Genomic DNA, 18,870 nt, shown 5'->3' on the forward strand with positions numbered 1-18,870 from the left:
CACCACTCTCATGTATGCTAAATATGAAGCTACAGTCAGCACCTGGCTGACTGAAACAGCTAGGCTGGCTCTGTCCAAAGGTACCAAAATGCACCTTCTAGCACTTTTCAAGCTCCATAATCAATACGTTTAGAGGTGTCATTTGAAAGTCGATGAGTTGATGCATCAGTCAAGAAGGCCCCAAGTCGACTGGCTTTTCTTCAGTCATCTCACTGCACTTTATTTTCTTTTTGGTTTTTCTAGCTGCTTCACAGCCAGGACAGTTTGGCAGGCTGTGAACTTTACACACCGAGTCTTGTTTTAAAATGACTGTATTCCCAAAACTAACTGTGATGCACGTAGAGAGGGGTGATGGAAACAGAGGGCAGCACTACACCATGACAGCGAGAGACACGGCAGTGCGACTCATTTTTTTTTTTAATGTTCCGCTAAGATGCTTTCAGCTCCACTGTCCGGTTAACTGAGCACTAGTTAATACTGAACAGAGAGAAGGGAAGGAGAAGGAGAAGGAGAAGGGAGAGGGCGAATATGGGGAATGCTTCACTTAAAAAAAATATGCTCATACTTTTGGATACTGGTCTAACAATATCATAAAGATAAATCCCAGCAGTAAGCGACACAGTGTGCTGGAGATTTCTCATTTTAAAATCGTGTCTAAGTGAAATCCCGCCTATCCTCAGATAACCATATATCAATGTGCAACTCTTAAAACGGTCTGTGCGTGCTGACCATGTCCATTAAGAAAATGACATAGCATTAGTAATACTAAAGTTCTACTTTTTTTTTTCTTGTACTTCAAAGCTGTGTTAATGGTGTTTATACATAGCTTTATAAAAAAGCAAAAGGTCATGCTACAAGAGAAGCAATATATTTTTTCACTCTAGATACTTGTTACACCAATTCTAATCTCACGCGTTTGATCTTTGAGATTACCAGGGGAGCGGAGAATGAAAAAAAAAAAAAAAAAAAAAAAACACAGTATGAGGTGTTATCTTGTTGCCAGCACTTGAAGAATCACCTCAAGTTAATCACAATGACTAAATAAATACATATTACTTGCTACTGCTGCTGAATATTTCCAGGGAAAGGAGGCACGATTGGAAAGAGAAGCCACATGGTAAAACGTGGTGTGAAAGACTTGAATTAAAACAAATGAAGAAAAGGCATTTGTATTGTGTTTCAATATATTTCATTGTTTGATGTGTTAAAATTCAAGCATTTTAAAACTTCGACAGACTAGCAGCATCGTGTTGTAAAAATAGACTAGGATTAAAAGGCATCAGAAATGGTGTAAGTGTGCGATCATCACTAATGTACATATATAAAACTAGAATTATTAGCACATAGCAAGTAAAACTACAGTATTAAGCTCTTTTTTTTTTTTTTTTTTAAATTGCAATTACCAGTCTTCCTCAGCCGCTGGGTTACAGACCAAATAATTAAACACAAGAGGTATGTGTCACATGAGACCTGTCTGCCTGTGTTTATTTTCTATGGCTCCAGGATTTTTCCGGGTCAAAACTGAATCATAACAAAACAAAATCAGCTGCTATAGTACAGTATACAATGGCAGGTGGATGCAATATAGGCTATATAAACAGCAAACTAAGCAAATATATCAACAACTAGAAAGGCACTCAGAGCACGCAGACCTCAGCCAAGGCCAGTGTCAAACAACGTATACCAGACTTAAGCGAAAAAAGGTCATATTCATAGTAAACGATCTTGATCTGCCCGAAAATGTAACAGGTTCTTCCCTGGCCCACGCCCCATCCCCCCACCAAGTTTGCTGCAAATTGGCTCAGTAATTTTTGTGTCATCCTGCTGATAAACAAACAGACACAGGTGAAAATATAACCTTCTTGGTGGAGGTAATTAAATACAACACACATATGTTTGTGCTGTATGTAGTAAACTTAAAACTTTTCCCTGAGTTCCTGCAAAGCCAGATATCATGTTCCTCCTATTCAATTAGGCCTATTTTGCATATTCCGAAAACGCACCTTATCCGTTTTCCCTTATTTCATTGCAGTCTGAAATTACACGCAGCAAAAGCAGTTTTACACACTGGATATGGAGCTGCTGCAGCCCCCCAACTTTTGAGCTCTGGTACAACTAATGGATCTCAGCCCCTTCAAGCCCACAAACATTTCAACAGACTTTAGTGCTGACAGCTCAGCCCGTATTTGTTACCATGAAGGCATCTCTTCCGTAAGAGGCGGGACCATCTTGACATTGTGTCACATCTCTGTAGTCACAAAAATGACAGAATGTGTATGTAATGTTTGCAGTTTTTATGCAGCAAAAATACTTGATTTTTTAAAAGTAGAAGGAAGATTTGAAAGAATCATTTTGCCAAATTAAGTACATAGATGATTTGAGACAATTTTAGAAAGCTAATTCTTGAGATTTTAAAAGATTTTTTCCTTTGTGGTTATTGTAGTATTTTTAAGGTAGTTATCCTAAAAGCCTTTTATCTAAACTGATTCATGAAACTGTCTAAAAATCTCATGTTGGGGTAAAAGTGATCAAAACATTTCTAACCTTTGTGCTGACTGACCAGCCATAACTGACAGGACACAACTGTTTGTGTGTCATGAACATAGACTGGCGAACAAAATATAGATTATTACCGTAGTTTGTTTTGAAACATCAAAACAACTCCATTTCTGCTGTTTAGTTGTACATATTTAGTAAAAATTTTACATATCAACACACATGCAAAGTTTTAATTTAGTTTATATTTTACCACTTGGTATGCTGAATGTATTTAATTACCCTCTTGCAGATTTGCTGATTGTAATCATCAGCAAATAAAATTATGTCTTTGTCAAAATGGTTTACCCAAACACAGGGAGAATATTATGATGGCAGAAATATAAAAGGTTGGTGTGGCAGAATGAGCTCCGTGCAAGATAGAGATGTGCAATTACACTGTGCATTCATTTTAACGCTTCCACATTCCGTGTCTCTTTTATATGGCGTATATTTATTTATTAATATACTGCATTGATTAAGCTGGGAACAGTACTCTATTTAAGACGCCATCTGCTTGGAACCATGAGTAAGAGTAATTAAAACAAGCTTGCTGCTTAATAGAATTCAGCAAAAAAAAAAAAAAACAACAAAAAAAAAAAAACAATTTGCAAGCCACTCTCCTTTATAGTTTTCATCCCTCAGCCAATTACATTTCATCCTCGAAAGCATTCAGTAAAAGTGCACAGTGTGATGAGCCCAACCTGATAATGCTCATACTAATTCACACATACAGAAGCACAAACATATGTTAATACGAGCAGGTTTACATACAGTCCGCACACGCACATCTCCCAGTGAGCTGTTATAACCAATGCTTATGAACATATTTAGCGGCTATACACTGCAGTGCAGCCGCACAGGTAATTTCATTACTGCTTGTTTCTGCTTAAAAAAAGGATAACTGAGATGTGGTGGGTGATAAATAGTTAAAATGCTGTGCGAGGCAGAGTTCAACATAATACAATAACATTTAATTTACAGCATAATGAGAATCAGTTTCTATAAACACTTGACTACCATGCTGTTTCTCAGACTGTAATCTTTTCTTCCACAGTGGTGGGAGTGTAGAATCCACGCACTCATGCAGCTAATGTAAAAGCTGCACGTGAGGAAATCAAAATTTTAAGGGACTGATGAAAGGTGGTGCACTGATGGATGTTTCGGGACCTTCAGCAGCCTGAGATTGTCACTTGAATTCAGCACTGCCCTGTGGATTTTATAGAAGGCTGCACCTGATGGGTTTGTGACAGCGGCCTAGAGGCAGGCTACTCACTCAGACACTCGTTGGCGGAGTCCCCAGTGGCCCTGGCCCAGGGTCTGTCCTGGTAAAAGGGGTGACATCTCTGGCAGTCTGCTCCCACTGTGTGATGTTGGCATGAACAGACCAGGCCACCATGTTCCCCCTCAACGCATTCGCTGGCGTGACCGTGACACTTACACCTAAGGGAAACATCGACAGATAGTTATGTAAAGGCTGCAAGTACAACTTTTCCTATATACACTCTCTCTCTTCTCCTCGCTGACTCGACTGTAGACATGCTTATGCACACAGTGGATGGAGTAGAAGGCGGAGTAGAGGGTAAAGTGAGAAGGTATTTCCACTGTAAGGAGTTGTCACTTCCTATTATCTTTCACAGACATAAACATGGCCTGAGATGAGGTGGGGTTTTCATTCCCCTTCAACAACTGCACTATTCATCTGTGCTGTCAGTGCTAATACGCTCACACTGCCCCAGACTATAAGAAGCAGCAACAAGCATATACAAGATCTTTATGAGTATTAATACGCGCATGTGTATCAAATCTATACAGGCACGTATTTACTGATATAAATCTCTTTTTTGTGTATCCACATCTATAAAGTTCCATTTTCACAACAAGATTTCTTGAGAAGTGCTAATCTACTTTTCCTCTGCATGTGGAAAGCCTATCATTCCCTATGAAGCACGGTGGCAGCTCTGCCTCACTGGGTGTGCACTGCTTCCTGGCAGTGTCGCCGGCTCCGTCGAGTGGCAGTGACAGGGGACAGGGACGCTGAGTGGCAGGCTCTGTCAAATTTAGCCAGCTGTCCCGCATCCAGATGTATGCCGCTTGCCTGAGGCTCAGACCTAGTTATTTCTGTTGTCATCAAGACGACAACAACCTAGTATAGTTTTGAATCCACGCATCAGATCTCTCCGTGCTCGAGTAGACTTGAGCCGCTCAGTGATAATTATAACTCCGTATGTTACGAGGGAGTTGACCTGAGCTGTACAGGTAGCATATGTGCAGTGCAAAAATAGTGATGTGCATTATGTTGAGTCCTCTTGTTACACCACAAGGAAAGAGATGCATAAACAGCAATTTTCATATGTGTTGATTGTTGTCACCATAACTCCAGCACATTTATTTCCACCTCGGGTTATAGTAGCATTGATTTGCTGCAGAAAATCACAAGGAGCCTTCCACAACCTCATTGACCAAGACTGGTTGAATTGGTGCGATGCAGCACTAAGGTGTGAAGGCATGTGTACTCGCACAGAAAGCACTGGTACAAAGCTAACATGTTGACATGTGGGTCTCTTCCCCAGGTGCTGTGACATTGATGGGTAATTTGTCATGCCGCTGCAGTGATCCTAAGTGTTTATGACAGATGTCAGATCAAGTTTATATTCTTTCTGAAGGCTTCATCTCAACTGCTTAATTGTCCACTTCTATCTGCAGCGCTAAGGTGCAGCCTGGCCTTTGGCGCCACGTCTTCTCTCATTACTTTGAGTTATACACCAAAAGAAGTGGAAGGAGGACAGAGGAATATCTCCGTTTACCCTATCTGATGGCAGCCTGACAGGAAGCAAGGTGCTTTTTTTATCAGTTCTGCAAACAGCTGTCTGTCTAACGACTATTTTTACATAGAGCAAATGTTCACTATCAAATATATTTCGACGGTAAGACGATTCCTACCTTAAAATGTTTTCTATCAACAAAACAAGGACATTTTATTTTGAATATATAGCATCCACAAACTATTCATTGCAAGCACAAAATGTTCACTGAATGTATCATAAAAAAGTAGCCTTGGACACCACAAAGCTTTTGAGCTTTTTACTTTTCGGCTCAACCACATTCTCATGGGACAAATCTCAAGGTCAAACTCTAAAATGATTCATTTTTAACATTTCAGAAAGGTTGTTTCCTATGCAGGGTGGCATTGCCCTGAAGGTCACATTTTCTAGAGCCTCTTACCTGCCACCCACAGAGAAATCAGAGATGGCATAGAAGTACGAGCGCAACACTTTGGCATCCTTGAAGAACTCGTCTCCAAAGGTGTTGAGCCTGTCCAAAGAGATGAGCAGGTCAGTGGCTGTCACCCATTCCTGGAAAAGAGAAAAAGGTCGGGAGGAAGAAAGGACCAACATGGTTAGAGGGATGTTGGAAAACACCTTTTGATGTCAGTCACTTTAAAAAATTGGAATGAAAGCGAACCATAGGAGGGCAGTGTGTTGGCTGCTGTCGCTCTTGGAGACAGAGGGAAGGAGACAGGAAGTAAGGACGCGATCAGAAAGTGGGCATTAATGAAGAGAGACCAGAGAAGCAAGGATTTGTAAAGAAGGCAAAATTTGACACAGCAAAGAAATGAAAAAGTCGGAGTGGAGAGTTGGTGGTTCAAGGGAAAGGAGACCGGGGTGATGGTGTAATGGCAGGGGAGGGAGCAGATGTAATGGGGAGATAATGAGTATGGTATAGGAAATTGAGTTAATGTCAGAGAGAGGGGTGAGGAAAGAAGGGGATTAATGGAGACAAAAGCCAAAATATGAAAAAAACATGAGAAAAGAGACAACACTGCAGCACTGCTTCAGTATAATGGATGGCACTTGGCAAAGCTCCTATCCCTGATATGATTTAAGCTCCTCTGTTTGAGCCCACTGCAAAGGTAAAGACAGGATGAAAAGTGGGAGAAGAAAGTGAAGAGGGATAACACAAACAGAGGAAAAGCAAACGGGAAGCGCAATAGTGGGTGGAAGATAAAAGCGAGGCCAGGTAAAGGGAGAACAAATGACATGAGGAATCTCTTACCTGTGAACCAACTTTAAAACAAATAGCTGGAGAGAAACTTTCTGTCTGTTTCTTGGCTGGTTTGGGACTCTGTGGCAGTCCTGCAAAAGCTTGTAATGCTGTACGTTTTGAAGATTCTCCCCAGAGGTGTCTTTGAAGTGTGGCAATGGGAGAGAAAGAGACTAGAGCGGATGGGCCTCAGACTAAAAACATGTGTGATGAGTTCATTCAGTCGTGGTTTTCTCAGGCGCTATAGTTTGTCTTTGTAGATCAGATACCACCTATCGGGTAAGACTGGCTTCTGCCTATTTAAATATAAATGTACAAATCATGTATACTTTACCTTGTTAACATACATGCTACACTATATCATTGCCATGTTAATGGTATGGCTCAAGATGATGGCATTTTCAGTCATTCATGTTCCTCTAGAGGACTAATCCTACTGATTTTGGTGATTCCCTGATACTAAGTTCTGTTTCAGACTGATTTTCCTCCGTCCAGGCAGATAACTCGCTTCAGACAGGCAATTTATCACAGCGAATAAATTGTCCTTTTTATGTTTTGTAAAAGTTACTGCTGTTAAAGTGGAAACGCAGTTGAAAGCAGGGAAATTGAAATGATGCAGTTAGGGATACTTCAACATTAACTGCTGGTTTGCTTTGCTTGCTTATTGCTTTATTCATGTCCAAGAAATAAACAAACACGGCTGTTGTAAGAAAGACACAAAGAACAAGAAACATGAATAGAAAGGTCATGGTTTTGCAGCTTGTGCTCTTGAGTCAGAGCTGAACAAGACAAACACAATACACAAAACTTTCAAAACAGTCCCTGCTGACTATTGCATTATCATGCAATGACCACAGCTAAAGCAGAAACTTCAAATAGATTACACATCTCAAACTAGTTTTAAATGTCTGCTGATTTTCATACTGTAGAGAAAGGACAGAAAACAATGTAGCCCTCTGTAATTTATGAAGTTGCTAGCTGCTATTGTCCTTTCAGATCAGTACCATAACCTAATATATATATAGTGCCCAATGAGCAAATGTAACACCACTTTCATTCTTCAGCATCATTGCAGTTACCATGTAAGAGACTTTTACTCTTTGCTGGCAAGTGAGGAAAATGGCTTAATTGGTTAGTAGCAAGAAATATAACAAAGATGACACAGCTGAGCCCTCTGAGGGTTTCTTCACAGGTACCTAACATGATCTCACTCTGCTTAAAATAGCCTGAGCAGCACTGCTGTAAAACTTTAGAACTGAGTTAGTAACTTAGTTGGAGAAGATGAGGTGCTTCCTAGGGGCTTTTTTGATCTGTCAGCAAGACCGCCATCCTCCTGTTTCAAAGGAGAGGGTCTTGGGATTCAGACCACCTGCGTGGTCTGTGCCTGCGCTTCCAAGAGGCATACTGCTGGGGCATCAAGAGGTCATAGCCCCTTATTGGAACATCTGGTGTGAATATGTTACACATGTTCCTGATTGGTTTAACACTTACATGGACAGTGTCAGCATGACTACTTGCCCTCAGTGCCACCTGTTGGTTAGCTTTGTCGGTGAAGTCTAATAAGAAGACTTTTCAGAGCAGAGTGGGCAATGTGCAATCAGTGGCCCAGTGTATAGGAATATCTAATTAATAGATCTTTGTAAGGAAAGATTTTTTTTTTTCAATTTATCTAGGCCAACTGGTGGCTCTCTCTCAGCAAAATCTTGTCTGTTCTGCAGCTCTAACTCATCCCACCTTTAGTCTTCTTACTCGAAATGCCCTCTCACTTTACCTTATAGCTTTCCTCTTTATTTTCCTTTCTCTCTCTGTGCCAGCTTTACCTGTACACTCTCCCTCTGGCTAAAGTGCACTTCAGGATTTTCCAGACAGTTCTGTGCCTTGGCAGCCCATTGAAGGCTATAGAGCTGCTATTTTGTATTTACCGTAACTACAGTGTTGCAGAATTGAGTGCAGTTGGCTGTACTTGGCTATTGTTCTAGCACTTGCTTATCGACTTTGACCCTCCTTGACATGGGTCTACTGGCTAATGGGGTTTGGACAACAGTAAATGACCCTGATGTACTGCAGTTAGATGCTCATTTTTTTCATTTTGTGTTAAGCTATCTGGATGTGACAGGATCCATGGTTTATGAGAGCGGCTACGAAGTTTGAGGTGGGAAACACAGCTACAGGGTAACAAATTATGGTAAAAAGAGGGGTAGCAAGGTTGAGGAAATGAAGAGGGAAAAAGATATCATGATTTAACTTTCCAGTAGTGGTCACAACAAAGCAAGAGGATGCACATGGGGTAATGATTCTCGATCTGTGCAACATGCTCACTATATGTCTTCATATGCATCTTCTCTTTGATTGCACATTCTTTTCTTGCCTAGTGTTGGGTTATAATAAAGCCTTGTCTCCTGTAATAGATTTCTTTATCATGACTTAAGTTTGCCCATAAAAGATCCAAATAAGCTCACTGAAGTCTAAATCACTGTGGTGACATTATAGCGACGGTACGACTCCAATGTGGACAAAGGGTTGACCAACTTATCCACTAAGTGTTGCACGATAACAAGACAGAATTGATGCTATAATCACTCCTTTTTAGCTATTTTAGCAAAATGTGACTATGGTAACAACGTCTGCTTGAGAGAGTGCCACAAACTCAACGCTTCAGCTTCAGCCTACACTGACACTATTTTTACAAATCATCATAAGTGATGATGAGCATGGATTTCTGCACCAAGAGGAAAAGCCAGGGGATCCCTAAAATCAGTAGGATTCAACCTGTGGGAACCATGACTGTCTGCAGAAAATTCAGTTCAATTCAATTCAATTCTGTTTATTGTCATCGTGCAGAGCAGAGCAACAAACAATGAAATTAGCAGCGTCATCAAGGCGGTTCAGTACAAAAAGTGCAATTTATAAAAGATTCATGGTAATTCATTCAGTCTGGACCAAAATGGGACATTTCTATCTCTTGAGCCGCGTAAATAAATACGTTAACAGCCACATCTGTTAATAAAGTGCTCTTAAAATAGATATTTTTGTTTTTATGTGTTCTATTGTATTTTATGTATTTATTGTATAGTCTGTCTCTGAGCTACAGAACTTTTTTCATTTTTTTACTTGATCAAATTTAAACTGAAATTCAATGTTTTCAATACATAACAAGTAAAGGACATAACGGACATGACCTGCCCTTTTGCTAAATTATTAAATAAATGATTAACACAAACTGACGATCATTACAGTTAAAATGCATGAGATTCATGTCTCTGCTAATGAGGCGACCTTGCGGCCACCAGTACTGCATTGCCGTACTGCATCCACCTCTCGTGCTTTAACACACACATAGATGATAAAATGTTTTAAATGCATTGTTAGCATTTCAAAATTCTCACACGCCGTAAACGCAAACACTCCCTTTCATTTATCATACAGTACAAGACCATTATCATATGGAACAGCTATTAGTTATGCTTGGTAGAACAGTGCTAATTGTGTAAGGAAAAGCAGACATAGTTCCAAATATCACTTACTGCACTGAAAGGAAGTAGTTTCTTAGGGTTAATTAGTAGTCAGCTCATTACTTATTATTTGTGCAAACCACAGCAAAAGCTTAATTAACTTTGATTCTCACTCCCTTGGAATTTGGGTTCACAATGCTACAATGATGCTGACTTAGGGATAGGCAGAGGCGTTGAGAGTGGCAACAAGCCAGTCCTTTGCTTCAGACAATAACGGCCAAATGATCAAATGAGTGCATTCACACGCACATGGACATATATCAAGTCACACACGACAAAGTTTTTGATCATATCAAACACTGTTTTAGAGGTCGTCTCTGCTCAGGGGCTCATAAACCTTCACCCTCACCTCTAAATTCTCCCTCGTCTCTTTCCCCCGTCTGTCTCCTTCCCTTCTCCCCTCTCCTCTCTCTGTTTCAGTGCGTTTTCCTGAACTCTGAAGCCTCCGGCTGTAGGCAGTGACGGGAAAGAGAGCTGTGTCCCTCATTCCAAAGTTAATAACTTTTTAATATAATTGCTTAAGTTCACTGTGCCCTCAATATGTATTTTTCCCCCTTTTACTCATTGTCATTCAATGCTGGAGCTGCAATTTGCCACACAGATTTCTAGAGAGAAAGTGAGAGAGAGACGGAGCGAGAGAGAGTGAGAGGATGGACTGGTGGCAGGGGAGACAGACAAACCGTTTTAATGGATGACTGAACAAATTAAATTTGAATTCATACAGCAGCTTTCATCTTCTCTCTGATTATTGAAAAAAGAGAGCTTTTACAAACTTGACAACAGAGCCCTCTTTGAAGTAAGCCATTACTTTAGAGAAAACATCCAAATGCCACGTTACAAGGTGACTGTTGTTTTTCCAAATCAAAATCATTTGGCAGTGAAAATACAATGCATTAGATCACTAGTATAACACAGAACACTATATTTATGCAGATGACATAGACATGAGAGACAAAAACACCTGCACATTTAAGTGTCACCAGTTGTCTGGGTTTTTTTTTTTTTTTCCAATGTAATTTTGCTTTGACCTCACAAAATGACAAGGAGATATATTTTAAAAGCAGCAGATGAAGCGTGTGAAGTCTCTACATTGAAAGTATGCGCTCCTCAGACTGAGGCACAAGTAGCAAATCTGCAAAGGGATTAAAATGCTAATAAAACAGGCAGGATGCAATTCCTGTTTTAAGCCTCATAAAATATGCATAGCTCTGTATGAGCCATATGCAGAGGAAATGGCACACTGACATCCCACAGAGAGGAACAGGGATCATTTTATGCTCTGTTGACAATCTGTGTGTAAAGAGTGGGGTTTTAACCCCTGACACAAATGCCCAGTCTTTCCCTCACTGCAAGAAAAGCCAATTGATATGTGAAGTCTAGAAATAAAAATTTCCTTAAGTGATCTTTGAACACAATTATCTGTCACTGCAGCAAACGTGTGTTTATCAGAGAAGTGGTTGGTTTTATATAATGTACTGTACGTGCATCAAGACTTCTTCAAGACTATTCATTGATGCTGATGTTGAATTTAAAATGCATCCCTTGTCTGTGGTCACATAAACTGTCACTGGTTGAAATGTTCTGATGGTCTGACGGAAAAAAAAAAACCCAAGGAAACATTGACAGTCACACAAAATATGGTTGACTGAGGCCTCATATGTACCTCCGAGGTATGATTTTACTGCATTAGCTGGATCACTGCTCATGTCTAGAGAAATGCAATATTGCTACAAACAACTCTGAAAAAAAAATTGTGCAGAAAGTGCTTGGGGCATTTACTCTGATTATATCAACTTTATGAAAAACCTTTCTGCCTAAGCAACGGCATTCACAATATCAGAGATTAAGGCTTGTTTTATAGCTGCGTTTTCATAGAAGCCAATCACTGATTACAATCAAAACGCTGAAATCTTTCCGGCTTCTCTTCCGCTTGTGCAAGAGCTCTTCAGGGTTTGCATTCTGAGGAATAAAAGAGTTCAATCCAAGTCACCTAGTATTATATCTCTGCAGAGTATCACAGAGTGTTCTCTCCAGCTCTTTTACCGCGGTTTGACATGAAAAAAGGTTGACTCACAATAACAACAATGAGAGGTCATCACACGTGGCTGACTGAAAGTAGAAGAGATTCATGAATGTGCTAAAAATGTGTCACTTATCCTCCATTTATTACCTTTATCCCATATTAGCCTCTTCACAGTCAGCCAATACCACCTGCATAAGGAAATATAATCATATTCAGTTTTGTTGTTGCTTCAGTGGTCTAAAATATTAAATCAGCCTCAAAGAGACAAAAAGTCCCTTCTCCATTATTCCTTGACTTTTTTAAACAGTAAACAAGACATCAGTATTTTCACTTTCAAAATGCCCTGTCCAGCCTTGCACCATGACAGTTCCAACATGCCTCAAGGAACTGTGCCTGGACGCTTACAATTTGGATTTACACAACTGACAAAGTGCAGAATCCATATGTATGCTGATTCTTTACTCCTCAGAGAAAATGACAGACAAATGTCAGCAAACCCTAGTGCAAGATACAGAAAGTGTAGGTTTAAAGTTAATGAGCTATTCCTAATCCCACAAAACCAAAATCCATGCTCTTTGGGCTTTTTAATTTTTTTTTTGAAGCACCAGGAACTCCTTGACATTTAGCCATGGGATTAATATCTCCAAGCTTTTCGTTTGCATACTTATGTCTGATCATTGCCTACGGTGGAAGCTAGATAAGACCAAGGTCCATCAAAAAAAAGTTGGTTGCTGGTTTGACTGCAATAAGTAGAGCAAAGGCACTTGTAATCAAGAAAATCATCCTCATCATCCTCATCATCTTATACAATGCACTTCTCCTTGCTAAGATTACCATGGAACAGCCTGGCTCCCAACACTACTGCAGAATAAAAGAATAAAGTTAGATCAGGTTCAGTGAGTGATCAACAGAGTGACAGTGGTATCACACTGCCTCCCCTATACCTGACAGAACTGTTCAGGTGGCCTTCGCTACCAGCCCCTATTAGTCACACAAGGTTAGCAAAGAGGGTGAGATGGTGGAGAAGCAGGAACAGAAAAGAACAAACTAGTCTACAGGCTTTCAAATGGAAACTAATATGTGGTCACCAGTACACTCGATCAACAGACTGTGCCGTCTGTTTGATGTGTTTATGTGCCTTATTATTTCATTGTTTGTTTCTAATATACTGTGTGTATCCAGGACTCCCTGAAAAGCAGCACTGATACTGAGAGAATTATCCTGGTGACATAAAGTAAACTCTTTACTATTTACAGTACAGGGGGAAAAGCTTTTTTTGGATTTATGCAAGGGGTTCCTTTATTATCTAAAACAAATAGCTGGTATGTACTTTCCTCCCTGGTGCCCTCCCCTCCCTCCTTTTTATCCCCTTCATCTCATATTCAATAAGTAGTGCTGTTGTGGGAATGATATTTTTGAGTGCTGCTCTCATCCCCACTGCTTTGTATCACGTTGCCTGTCTTCTTGTTTTTCTAGTATTTGTAGCTCAAGCAGGAACTAGTATGTCACCATTAAAGAAGAGTATGCCTCATCGTTTATTGTTAAGATTCACTGTGTGGAAAACGAATACTCTTTTGCATTCCCCTCACTTTGTTTTGTGCATCAAAGAGGATGGCTGATGTGTTTTTGTCTGTGCTCACTATACCCATCTGTCCCATCACCCTTAAAATAGAGGGGGAATGAGAGATTTAATGAAAGAAATGGTGCAATTGATCCGCCTTTTATTCTAATGGGAGAAGAGATCACAGTCAATTATGGGTCTTCTCATCTTGTTGTTTAAGAGGAAGGCCGAGAGGGAGTGGTGGAGCGAAGGAGAGAGGGTGTTTGGCAGCTCTGTTGAGAGATTTGCCACCCAATCTATGTATTCTTGGCTTATATTGATCCCCCACAGCTTTACAATCAGTCGGTCGATGTCAACCAAAACATACTGAAATACAGCCAGCAGCACCATTAGTAGTCAGTCTCAATGTAAATAAAGGCCAGTCACGCACCCTTACAAAGGCCTGATGTTTTTTGCATGGCCTTTGCATGAAGACAAAAATATCTAAAGGTTCAATAGGTTAATGAGACATTACAATATCCCCTGGTATTTAAGCTGTTTTCAAAATGTTGACAGGTAAGTAAAAAAGGAAAAAGTGAAAGACTCAGCTTGTGTATTTTTGCACGTCAATTAGAAGCCTTAGTTGTTGAAATGAAAGCTGCACACCTGCAGTGACAACAACTATTTAGCAGTAAGGATGAAGATGTGATTATTTTTATTCAGTAGATGGAACATTATATAATAGCTTACTTACCAACTATTTTGTTGTTTTGTGTAAAACGCTTTCTTTTTTATTATTTGGTTTCCGAAGCAGAGGCCATTTATTCAATAATAATGAGTTTTCCAAGATAATTAACACTATATTATGTAACATCAGTGTTAACCTTTACTTCACTCCAAATTTCATTTATTTCTCAATACATAATTATTTTACATGTAAAAGCAAGTTTTCACATCTGATTGTATGAAATGTGACAGGGAGTTTTGATAGAGCTCTTAATTAATTCATACACAGAAAATAAATATTTCTTCACTAACACTTCATGATAGTATTTTATGTAATCTTATTTTACCATTTTTCTCAGGGAAGATTTGCTTCTCTGGGACAGATAATAAAGGGTGTCTACAGGAGAGGGAAGCAACACCTACACAACAGTGTAGAATAAGCCAGAACTGACTGACATATGTATACCGACCTAGTTGGGGTTTTTTTCCACACTGAATACTGTAGAGCTTTTCCTCACACACTGAACAATGGATTAATCGATTGATTTTTCCATTCAGCTGGTCACAATGGTCCCACATACATCAGGCAGCAGGAATGATCACAGATATGTAGACTGAGGAACAGACAACGGTCGCGCCTGGGAATCAAGCTCTCCAAATAAATAGACTGAGGACTTTTTGGATGAGTCTTTTGAAATGTAAAAAAAAAAAACAGTTCAAAAGATTTAGTCATATGGGTATTTACTGGAAACACACTGCTGTTCTCAGAGGCTCGTTATCAGTGAGATTAAATAAAGGGTCAAGAATAACTTGATTCAAATCGGAACACAATTTAATTTAATTTTAGCAATGTTTTTATGTTCTATTTAATTTATTTATTTATTATTGTTTATTTACTTTATTTTTCATTATGTTAAATCAGACTGTTCGGTCAAAAGTTCAGCAGTGGAGTCCACATGTACAGGATCCTTGTGTAATTCTTGCTGCAACAAGACTACAGAGTCTACTACTGTGGCTGATTAGGACAAAGCACAAACAAACAAGAGGGAGATCATATTATGGGAAACATGCTCCAAATTAAGAAACTGCTACAATTTTTTTACTGTAAGGTGTCCTTGAGTGCCTTGAAAGGGTGCTCACATCTTCAACAACATTGGAAAAAATTTCCAAACAGACATTATTTGGGTAAACTGACCACATCCTTGAAATGTAAATGGTTGCTTTCTCACCAGAAACATCCAAACTTAATAAATGGTTTGGTTAGATTATAAAAAAAAACCCGACGGACACACACAATTTTCTGGAACACTGCTGCTTATCCAAATTGAGCCCATAACTCCCCCCTTACGTCCCAGAGCACTTCTGGTGTAGCAATTCTTGTTGCATGTGTTTTCCCTATTTCTATTGAAAATGTGTCAGTTTGGTTTCCCTTATTGTTTGTGCTTTCACTCTTGTTCATTTTTGTCCTTAGGGGCCACCATAGTCACCAGCCACTGTAGCTAACAAGCCCACTGTTACAATGACTACTTGCTGATATATGTATGTTTCACTTGTTGAGTGTTAGTTTAGCATGTCAGCATGCTAACTTTTGGTGATTAGTACTAAACAAAAGTATATATGAATGGTAGTTTCAGGTATTTGGTCAAAAGCTAAAGTTTTGGCCTGAAAATGGTGCTTAAGCAAAAGTTTAAGTTAATACAATACAATACAATACAATAATACAATTCATCCAGCAAGGGTTGCATTTAAATTTCATGACAATTCAGCAAATAGTTGAGACATTTCACTCTAAAACACAAATGCCAGCCTCATGGTGGCACTAGAAGAAAAGTCAGGGGATTACTAAAACCCTTTGGAGACATCATCTGGGAACCATGAATGTCTGCATAAAATTTAACACCCATCTGTCCAATAGTCATTGAGATATTTCGGTCTGGACCAAAGTAGTGGAACAACTAACCAACATCTGTGGAGCAACTCCACCAGTGTGACTAAAATTTGGTGAACATTCAGAGAATATTCAAACAAGCTCTTTTTCTTTGCAAAATGAATGTAACACCTGATGTGTTCTAACACCTTACAAGGTAGAGTGAAAAAAACACAAGCACCTCACAAAGTGACTGTACCTCATCACAAGACTGTACAACTCACAGCCTAAAAATGGGATGAAATCAATGTGTTGTGAACACAAAGGAATCACATGCCCCCTCCACTGAGTTGAAAATTGAACAGTTTTGATGTGGAAAAGTGACGAAATTAACATATGAACAAAAGCAGGTAAGAAAACTTCAGTTTAACTCACTGATAAAGATAAGAAAGTTTTTTGACGTGAAAAATAAAATAAATTTGCTAACAGAATATTTTTTCTCCTCTTTTCCTTCCATGAATTGTAACTGAACCCGGGGTCATTAAAGATTAAGCCAAGTGTCGACCATCCTGACCACAGTGCCCTTTCTTCCGATCATGTTATTGTTGACTCTCAGGCTACCTGTTTCTTGCCATGCCTCCTTCACATAATCCTTAGTGCCTTAATTCCTTAATCCCACATAATCCTTTCATGGAGAGGAGAAAAAACTCTGTTCATGCAAGGAGCATGTGTTTCCAACTACAAAACATAATGCTCCTCTTCAGAAAAATTTCAGCAGACCAGGCTCAATCCGGTATGTCCTACAAACCTAGACTCTAGCTAGCTATTGTCCCAGCCTGCCAGCGTCCACATTTATATAAGAGAGAGACAGAGGGGCTGAAATAGCACAGCGGTAAAGGGCTAGTGTGAAGAGATTAATCAGAAAAGGAGTTTAATAATCTCTGAACTAGAAAACTGGGGCTGTAGCTACCTTTTCTTGTAAGCACTTTAAAACTGCTCTCATGCAAAAAATGTAGAACCACCAGCGCAGGAGGTGAAGCTAAGTAATACACACTGAGCAGGACAAAAAGGGATGAATCAGAGAATAATGGGGTGGAGAGAGAAGCTCTCTGTGCTTGTGGAGACTTCCAGAGAGGTATTTTTTTCAAGTGTGTGGCTATGTTAAGCCACAAAAATAGGTTGTTTTTTTTTTCAAATTCACTCTCCTGTCTTTGTTGTCCTTGCGAGACAGATGGAGAAGAATCTCTGGACTTGGAGCTCAGGAGCCAAATCCAGTCCTGCGTGCAGATTCCTCTTTCATGCAGCTGTATGTCGTCTTACTGACAGCAGCCTGCCACACAATGTGTCCAATTCACAGCAGCGCTAAAGCTAATCCAATAGTGCATTTTATTTCTATTTTCACTTGCTTGCAGATGCATGGGGACCTCGCATAGCAGAGATGAGGAGAAAATGTCTTTATCCTCCTGCTCAGTGCAGCTTAGCATATGCTTGAGAGCTGATGTGGCTTCACCACTTCTGTCTTTTCCTCCATCCTCCATCCCAGTTTAAAATGGGATCACTCTTGGGGAAGGCTGCCTCCTCTTTCTGCTCTGCGGGAGGTTGCAGATATGTCACCCACTTAAAGTGCTGTGGTTGAAGAGAGGGGGGTTTTTATGAGCATCCGGCACAGAGTGCGTGTGTGTGTTAGGGTGGGAGGGGGGTGGGGTATAGGTATTTGTGCAGGCAGAGGTACCATACGCAGCTGTAAGGGCTTGTCAGTTGCATCACACTGGTTTCCTTTGAAAATCAGCTTTAAGAGTTATACGAAACAATGATGGAGTCAAAATAAATCCTTCTCATTTACAAACTGTTAGAATCAGTTGATGTACACTATATTTCAAAAAAAGTCATTATTTGAAGCTTTAGGTTACTTTTATTAATAATTTCACAGTCTATCCTTTATAAAAACAGCCTTTTATTCACAAATTAAATATGTTTTCTTTAGGGGAATGAATCAAACATTATTCAAATGCCAGCCTTGGCAAACAAAAAGCCATTTCTGTGCTGGAGTCAGGCTTCAGCAGTTTTTCACTGCATATCCTATTCAGAAATTTGAAACACAACATGTTTCACAGACGAGTTTCAAAACATAAAGAGAGCTGGGAAGATATATTGGGGTTTGGGTTTGTTATAGCTAAATCGACTTTAAATTGATTTAGAACAGTCATATACACTAAACAGCAAATATACTGGCAGAATGAGCATTGCATATTCTCAAAAAAAAATTCCCTCATTCTTATGTTATTAAGTTTGGGAAGATGTCTTCTTTAATAGAGGTGGGAGCGGGTTATGGTTATGCAGGGTTATACCGCATATCCTCCACATATCCTCCAAAAGACATCCTTACTCCTCTAATTTAATGATGTGGAGGAGGACAGCTTCCCTTACAGAGGTAGTCATCTTGCATTTCCAGACCTTTTTCTACACAATATTTTAGGAGAGAGGTCAGACGGGAGAATGTGTTGTCATTATCGTTGTATAATTTTGCTTATGGCAAGTGTGAACTGACCATTGCAGCATAAACCTCTTAAATAATTGGAAAAGATGTATGTCCACTAGAGGGTAGGGATTTGTGCTGTTGTTG

The 18,870-nt window shown here is 39.6% G+C and overlaps 1 protein-coding gene across 1 annotated transcript in view; it reads right to left on the reverse strand.

Moving 5' to 3' along the window:
- lamc3 (laminin, gamma 3) overlaps positions 1 to 18,870 on the reverse strand; it is a 95,696-nt gene that overhangs the window by 66,285 nt on the left and 10,541 nt on the right. Inside the window, exons 3-4 of the mRNA XM_023424003.2 lie at positions 5,761 to 5,891; positions 3,812 to 3,978 (exon numbers count right to left, since the gene is read on the reverse strand). Of these exons, the coding sequence (XP_023279771.1) occupies positions 3,812 to 3,978; positions 5,761 to 5,891 (298 nt within the window). The remainder of the gene's footprint in view (positions 1 to 3,811; positions 3,979 to 5,760; positions 5,892 to 18,870) is intronic.

The sequence above is a fragment of the Seriola lalandi genome, unplaced genomic scaffold (genome assembly GCF_002814215.2).
Source record: "Seriola lalandi dorsalis isolate HSWRI2012SDOR001 ecotype SW California unplaced genomic scaffold, Sedor1 jcf7180002054695, whole genome shotgun sequence".
NCBI classification, from domain to species: domain Eukaryota; kingdom Metazoa; phylum Chordata; class Actinopteri; order Carangiformes; family Carangidae; genus Seriola; species Seriola lalandi.